The sequence below is a fragment of the Condylura cristata genome, unplaced genomic scaffold (genome assembly GCF_000260355.1).
Source record: "Condylura cristata isolate star-nosed mole 26May11 unplaced genomic scaffold, ConCri1.0 scaffold00017, whole genome shotgun sequence".
NCBI lineage: Eukaryota > Metazoa > Chordata > Mammalia > Eulipotyphla > Talpidae > Condylura > Condylura cristata.
This window is the reverse complement of record NW_004567118.1, coordinates 5,906,845-5,915,216: the sequence shown is the minus strand read 5'-3', so window position 1 is coordinate 5,915,216 and position 8,372 is coordinate 5,906,845. Positions and strand designations below refer to the sequence as shown.

Below are 8,372 nucleotides of genomic sequence, written 5' to 3'. Positions count from 1 at the left end.
TAAAAAAAAAAAAAAAGATATTGGCAGCCACTGAAATAAGAGTTCGATCCCCAGCCAAAGAGCTGACCCACGTTGGCACAGTAGACCTCTCTTGCCTCACCTGCTGTTCCCCTCAGCAGTGTATTTCCATAGATCTGCCTGTCCTGTTTCCCACTGTCTCTAATGAATCCTCTCAGTCCTATTTCCATCCAACACCTCTAGCTTAGAGGTGTTCTAGGCTACTTTTTGTATTCATAAATAAAAGTAAATCTTTAAAACAAAAAAAGATATGAGAGCAGGATCTCAAAAATATGCTCACAGCAGCTTTACTCACAGGCCAGAATATAGAAGACAGCCATCTAAATGTCCACTGACAGATGAATGACTAAAATGTGTTATTATACATAAAAGTGTTCAGCCTTAAAAAGGCAGTAAATTCTAAGAGAAGCCACAATGCACGAATCTTGAAGACGTTATACTAAGTGAAATAAGCCATTCACAAAAAATAAATGCTGCATGATTATTCATGTGAGGTAATGCAGAAAAGTCAGTCATATCAACAGAAAGCAAGCGGGATGGTTGCCAAGGATTGGAAAGAAAAGTGGAGAATTATTTAACAGAGAGTTCTAATTTAGCAAGAGGGAAACAATTCTGGAGAGTGCTTGCAAAATAATGTGAATATATAAGAGGGACACATAAACATGATTAAGATTTGTCAAATTATAAGTTAGCATTTTCTAAATCATAAACTTAAAACCAATTTTCATTTAACTTCTCCCTTCTAAATCCTCTTGAAACTATACTTGTCAAAAGAAATTTACCTCTTTGTCAAAGTTTGCTTTGGTGAACTCCAGCGAGTTCAGGAGTGCATTTGTGGCTGCTAGCTTCACATTATTACTAGGTTCTTCTTTCCTCATCCCCTGGATTATGGCAGTTAGTATCTCATTGGATTTATCCTGTAGCTGCTCTGGGTCCTAAAAGCAGCATAAAAGGAAAAGGGCAGTAAATGAAATAATGAACTCATGATTAACTAACAGTCCTTTAAAATGCAAAATCCACTCAAATGAGTATCTTGACTTTCTATGCTTTTTTCCAGATTTCCACAAGGATAGCCCTGCAAAAAATTCCCAGAGTATTTGAATTTCAAAAGTGAACTGACATAAATTAATTCATCAACTTCACCTCTGAATAGCATAAGTACGCTGGGTAGGAGGTACTGGGTAGGAGGTAAAAGTTGTCTTCCCCCACCCCCATTCTATGCAAACGAAGATAGCAGTCTGGTGTTTTTTCCCAGGCCATCTGCACCAATAGAAATAAAGCTTGAGAACATCGAGGGCAAGGATCAGGCACAATCTAGGCAGTCTTAATTCCAGATCAAGTGCTGTATCATTGTTTGATCAAGTCTATATCTCAAACACATACCAAGTGCACAACAACAGTTCTAGTGGCTGAATTTAACACAGTGTGTATTGTGGCTCCACTGGTTAAACTAAAAGAGTTGGCAAAGTGTACCTACAAAATAGTAAACAAGAACAACAAAAAAGGGAACATAGCATCCAAAGTATACTGAAGATGCTAAAGGGTGAGGTAAGGGATATTCCAACCTAAAAATAGCCTCTTTCAAAAGTCTAGAATGTAAGCATTTCCAAACACCATGGATTTCCATTTTGACTTTGTGACCATGAGGACTTACTCTAGGGGACAATTAGCCATGTGAGGCTAAGTAAACGAAACATGAAAATCTAAATAAATAATGCAGTACACTTTTCAAAACACTCTGCAGTTGCCTGATTTTCTTTGAGATCACGGTAATGTTTCTACGTTAAGACACATCAGGTAGCACTTACTATATCTTGGCAAATGTAACCAATTGCTTCCAATGTTGACTCTTTCATGTGCTCTGTGCTGTTGGGATTGGTGACATTGGCCACCAGCTGAGGGATGAGTTCTGGCCACTGGTTCACTGGGATCTCTGCACAAGCAATACCAGCCACACACTGGGAGGCAGAACTAGGCCTGTAAGTTTCTGTGCCCAAAGTCTGCAAAACCTGCACACACACAAAAAGACGGCAACATCAATTTCTTATACTACCAGAGCATAGTTTCCTACCGAAAATAGTTTTTAATCATTCCCTAAATGTTCTGTAACACACAAAGCAGAAAAGGTGTAGATAGTATAGGCAGCTGTTGGGAAAAAGAAAAAAGGCCCAATATCAAAGCCAGCACCATCAGCCTTGCCTCAAGAGTCTAGAAATGAACCACCCACCCCCCTACTTTCAAATGTAATTTTCTTAAAGCAAGACAAACCTCAATGCAATATTCAATGTAAGGTAGAAAAGTCAACTAGAACCAGAGGTTGCTTTAAAAGGTCGAGAGGGAGGAGAAAATATTGACAAGATTCACCTTGTTGGTAGTACAATGCAGCCTCGTTTTCTGGAAAATGCAATTTTAGAATGAGGCTAACTCTGGGGCATTCCAGTGTGTCTGATTCGTAGTAGATCACTGTCTAACCTGATTAAAGGAAAAGATCTTCCTACTCAGGAAATGTGAAACAGACCTTCCTCTTGGTCACTGACAATTCAGCACCCTGAGTAGTAACTTTCATGGAAAGGCCTTGGTCAAGTAACATCATTAGATATAGCAACAAAGTTAGTGATATTACCAATACTTAATAACCAATCCCCCTTTAACTTCCAATCTGAAAAGGAATCACTCTTTGCCCAAGAATCAAAGAACTGTTCTTCTCAGTCAAAAAGAGAGACCTCGGAACTAGTCAGATTTGCCAATTAAAATGAGACCCTCTTATCATTAAACACTCTAGCTTGAAATGATAATCATACAAGTATTTATATAAAGGGTAAAAAAGGTACAGATAAAGGATAAAGCCACAATTGACCCAGGGTTAATCATTACCATGATCAGCCAATTCAGTCAATGAACTCACTAAGAATCACCAGTTCAGTCAAAAGGCAAACAGTTAACTGTTCCTGGCGTGAACACAGGACAAAGAGTAGCTGCCAGATATTCAGGCCAGCTCTGCTGACTGGGTCAGGTCCCTTCTTAGTATCCTGCTTTGTAGCTAATAATAATAAATTCCTCATCTTTCCCCTAATACAGTTTACCATTATCCCTGCCACCCCCACTCCTAACATCTAGCCAATAACAGTTGTGACTGACTCTAAATGTGGGTCTTGCTCTCTAGGACTACCTGGACTACAATGAACTTTAAAAACTCTATGTTTAAGACTAGAGAGGAAGGGAAGAGCTTACGGATGAACTGTCCAAAAAAGGGCAAGAGCTAGCCCAAATCTCCACCTGGTACATGTATGGAATAGCTAATCACATTCTACCTGTATCTTCACTCCTCCAAATTACTTCTAGAATTTATCACCACACAGAGGCTACAAATGTCCTCTACCAAAAATTACTGTCTTTAAACTTGGAATAGTCTCCAATTATCAGAAGAGGATACCCAAACTAACTTTCAATTGTGTTCAAGACCCAGATTTCAAAAGACAATCAGCAGTACTTAGAACTACCAGATGTGTTATTAAAGGGATGTATACTTTTCTTTAAGTATATGGGCTCAACAACCTCTTACTCAATTTTGAAAAAACTTGGTGTTAAGTCATGTGATCCCCCCATCAATTACAGTTCCAATCATATCTCATTTATTATCATAGAAAAACAGAATGGGCACCATAAGCACTAATATTTCCACTGGCTGATGGAATAAATCTCATTTCAAACTGCTAAGGGAGGGATAAAATGTTATTGTTTAAGCATATCCAATGTAGACAGAAATAGCTCAACATATCCCAAAAATGATGCAAAGTTCCCCATCATGGGTACCTCAATGAATGACTGAGGAGGAAAGGAGTCTATTACTAGAAAACAAAAATGAGTGTTTTAAAGGGTGAAAATTTACCTAATGTTTACATCTAAAACCAGGAAATCCCAAATTATGATGTATATAACCGTGACCTGGACAGTGCACACTAGGAACCCCATTGTTTTGCCCTTGAAACCAACGATCAGTGACTGCACAGATGTCTGACTTGCTCTCCCACCTTTGTGCTTATCTACATGATAGGCCACTTAAAGAATCTCATTAACAAAATTTTTGGGAAAAAAGCAAGCCTATTCTCATTATATAGCTGAATCTTTGTCTCTCTTGTTGAGTTAGAATGAACTCTGAATGAAGTGCCACAAGGGGTGCTCAATTTTCCTCAAAACTTGTCAGCCTACTCTAAATGCATTGACAAAAACCTGTAAGTTCTTAGTAATTTGCAAAACAAATAAAAGCACTGTAAGTGTCATACCCTTATTTCAGAAGCTAAGTTTGAAAAAGTCTAGGCAGGGCCCTCCCTGGTGTCGCAGTTAGGACGCAGCACTGCAAGTGACTGTAGCCACTTCAGTGAGTTTGATCCTTGGCCCCGGAGGTGACCCACATGATGCAGCAGACCTTTCCTGACCCGCCAGGTGCTCCCCTTAGCAGTGTACTTCCTCAGTCTGCCTGTTACACTCCCCACTCTGTCTCTGGTGAATCTTCTCACTGCCCCTGCACCTCTGGCCTGTACCCCAGTTCTGTATGCAAAAATAAATAAACCTTAAAAAAAAAAAAAGAGAGATGTCTAGATAATATTTAATCCCCTTTCTGACTCCACATAATACCATCCTTAAGATACCAAACGCTGATAATTATTTACAGTAGAAGCTTAACAAGAGCTAGGCACTGGCTCACAGGGAGAATAACTTGGGAAGACAGTTTTTAAAGTATTCCTCAGCCAGCAGCACTCCAAATCAGAATCTCTGAAGGGAACTTGGAAATACATTTCATTAAACAAATTTCCTAAGTGACTCTTATAGACCAAGTTTGGGAAACACCAATTCGAATACTACTTCGCTGGAGAACCTACAAATTCTAAAGGTTCCCAAAAGGCTGCAGTCTATTTTAATTATCTGAAAAGAATTCCAAACCACTTATAGGAATGAAGGTGAACTGAACGTCTTTCAAATAAAATTCCTATCTTCACATGAAGTTTTGGTTCCAGAAACCACTGTCAACTCTTTCCCATGCAAATGACAAAAGAACTAAGATATTTCTTGTTCCCTACGCTATATGATAAAAAGCAGATGTTACTTACATAATTCTTGACTTCCCTTCGAGCATTAGCATCAATTGCAAGCCACCTTTGCTGATATTGTGTCTTGATATCTGGATCTTTAGATGTCAGAGAGTTCTTGATTTGTAAACCAGCTGCAACTCTGGCAACCTGACTGTTTCCTGGATTTGCCAGCACTCTGGACAGTTCCACAAGGAAAGTGGGCTGTTAAAATAAAATCCATTTGTGAAATGAAGAAATCTCTTGGGAGTTTCACCAATTTAAAATAGTTCATGGGAAAATATTGGGAAATTAAATTTTTTGAGACATAACTCAAAAATAATTACTGCAAGATTCCAAATGAGGATTCTTACAGGTACCTAAAACAGTGTCTGGTACTCAATAAATACCTATTAGTGGTAAAATGTGTCTTGCCAAGGTTAAAAGTAAATCTTTTTTTTCTAAAAGCAAAAAGCCCTTTGCTCAAAAGAGAATGACACTCAGATGGTTTCAGATCTCATGGAAACTGTGTGATAAAACTCATAAACCTAAAACATACTTAGGATGCAAATCAACAAATTTTGTTGTGTTCATAAATGGAAAAATCAGACTTATGAGAAAAATTGCTAACAAATACATAGAAATAGACAACTGAAAAGATAAAATGTCAAGGCAAATTTAGCGAAGAAAAAATTTTATTTGTCAACATGACCAAAGGCATCTGACTTGAGTTGTCTACTAACAGTGGATTCCTGAAAAGTATACTCAATCTTTGTAATGATTTCCTAAACTACCCTTTGTTTAAAATTTAGCACCAGTATACACTCCATCTATCCCACAAAAAGCTGTCCAAATGGAAAAATTAGCAGAAAAAACCAAAAGCACATAGTTTGACAAGTTCTGCAGAGAACTCTTGAAAGTTGTATTATTGTGAAACATTAAAGAGTGTTAGAAATAAAAAGTATATTGCAAAAATTTGTGAAAGCAGAAACAAAATACCCCCAAGTGGAAATGTCTCTAAGAAAAAAATCTCTTCTATGGAAAGACAATAAAAAGACAGTATGTGCTAGTGAAAACGTAGCACATGTAAGGGCAGAAATAAAGTATTCAAAGGCAGTTTGTATGAAATAAGGCTTGGCACTCTTTTGGGTTCACTTTATTATTTATATTTTGGCTAGATAACACAAAGGAATACATTTGGTTACTGTGTTATTTAGTTTACATACAATCTTTAAGAGATGTTAAATATCCACCCTTTCTCTGCTCCCCACCCCCCCAACAAGAGAGGCACCCTTATAAAGGTTACTGGCAAATAGGGCCTTTCAACTAATGCACCCCATGTGTCTATGTAAAGGTGCAAGTCTTTATAGTGGACTCCACTTTTTTCTGAATCCCTTAAATTCGAAAATAAAGAGACGAGGCTCTCCTCTCTGGTTTCATCTGCATACAGGCCCGACCTCAAGGCTAAACTTTAGACTGTCGTCTGGTTGCAGATTAAGTCTCCATTCATCCAAGCAAAGGCAAAAAACAAACAAAAAAACAACCAGGTAACAACCAGGCAGGAAAGGGGAAAATATCAGCCAGAATGGGTTGAGAGGCATTCGGGTGCCAGGTGAGATCATGACTACAGGCCACGGGAGAGAGAGAAGGGGAGAGCTGTGGGAAGCCGGTGAAGGACTCTCAGGGGCCACGGGACTGGAAAGAGAAGCCGGCTCGGGTCAGAACTGGGCGGCCAGCTGGGCTCGGAGCTTCCACATGGCCCCTAGGCCCGGCTCCCCAACCCCCACCCTTGCTGAACACGCAGCGCCGCGCAACCTAACTTCCCTTCCCTCCCTCATTCTCCCTCCCGCTGCACCGCCGCCCTCAGGCCGCGCGCCGATTGGCAGGCAGTCACCCCGGCGCGCCGCGCCATTGGCCAGCCGCCGGAGCCCGGGGCGGGACACACCCACCGGCTTCCAGACCGTGGGGTTAGGTTGGACCGGTGGGGGGGAGGGGGACGGGATGGGGCGGGGTGGGTTCCCGAGGCCTGGGCCTCCGGGAGGGCGGGAAGGCCCGCACGCCGGGATGGAGAGGCGGCGGGATGGGGGACGGCGGGGTGGCACGCACCAGGTTCTCCACGGCCGCACGCTCCAGGAACTTCTGCGCTGCTTCCAGTTCCAGCCGATCTGGAGGCAAGAAAGTGGGAACCAGAACAGGGTCAGAAGGGCCAAGGCTTCCCCTCCCCCCACCCAATCCCCTCGGCCCGACCCCCGACCCCCGCGTCCTACCGGGAGACACGGTCTTCTCGAGGATGGTGATCAGCTCCATGGCGGAGGGGGTGGTGGCGACTCCTCCTAAGACGACGGTCCGGACTCTCGGGCGGCGGCTGTAACTGGGGATGGGGGTTGGGGGTCGGGTGGGAAGGGAGGGTGGGGTGGGGGGCGGGGGTCACCACAAGCCCATTCACCGGCTCCCTCTTGGTAGTCGCGCTGGCTCCCTTCCTTCCTCTCCTTCCTTCCTCCCTCCTAATTTGCTGCTGGCGGCGGCGGCAGCTGCTCCTCTAGCGGCGGGGGAGGGACCCCGGGGGCAGCTCAGAGCGCGGCTGGTGCTCGGGTGGCGGAGGGAGAAAGAAGGAAGGGAGGAGGTAAGTGAACGGCGGCTCGCAGGGAGAGAGAGGGAGGGAGGGAGGAAGGCGGAGGGATATTCGGGCCGGACTTCTCCGCGGCGGCACCGCGCTCCGTGTCGATTGGCTGCCGCCATGGCCACGCGGAATCCCCAATTGGCCCGGCGGCCAGCGTTGAAGCGCCGCCCTGCGCCCATTCGCCCGCTGGTTTCAAGGCCCGGGTTGGCTGGGCGGGCTGCGGATCGAAGAGCGTGGATTGGCTGAGGGGAGGGAGGTTGGGGTGGGGCAGGCTAGAGGCGGCCGCTGATTGGGCTGGCCTGGTAAAGGCCTTGCGCTCGGAGCGGCTGAACGCTGGGAGGAGGGTGGGCCGAAAGCAAGACTCCGGGCTCACGTGATTGGTTGGGGTACTAGAAGTTGATAGGGTAAGGCGCCCGGCCGAACTGGGGAGAGGAGTTCGGGGTCGGGGCGGCGGAAAGGCGGGAGGCGCCCCGCCGCTCCAGGAGCCCTGCGCGGGGCACCATGGGACGCCCCCGGGAAGGGGCGGAGCCGCGCTCAGGCTGCGGTTGGGGAGGCGCCGTCACTGCGAGGGGCGTGTTGAAGAAGGTTTCGCGGGCCCGGCGGGGGAGGGGGGACCGTTAAAGTCCTGCGCCGCGCCCACAGGAAGCTGCTCTTACTAGTGCGCCTGT

General features: G+C 44.5%; 1 protein-coding gene across 1 annotated transcript in view; it reads right to left on the bottom strand.

The window, feature by feature from the left end:
* Window positions 1-7,814, bottom strand: part of KPNB1 (karyopherin (importin) beta 1) — a 26,675-nt gene extending 18,861 nt beyond the window's left edge. The window contains exons 1-5 of the mRNA XM_004684277.2: window positions 7,352-7,814; window positions 7,191-7,249; window positions 5,127-5,309; window positions 1,827-2,027; window positions 801-953 (exon numbers count right to left, since the gene is read on the bottom strand). Of these exons, the coding sequence (XP_004684334.1) occupies window positions 801-953; window positions 1,827-2,027; window positions 5,127-5,309; window positions 7,191-7,249; window positions 7,352-7,391 (636 nt within the window). The 5' untranslated portion in view covers window positions 7,392-7,814. The remainder of the gene's footprint in view (window positions 1-800; window positions 954-1,826; window positions 2,028-5,126; window positions 5,310-7,190; window positions 7,250-7,351) is intronic.
* Window positions 7,815-8,372: the final 558 nt, after the last annotated feature.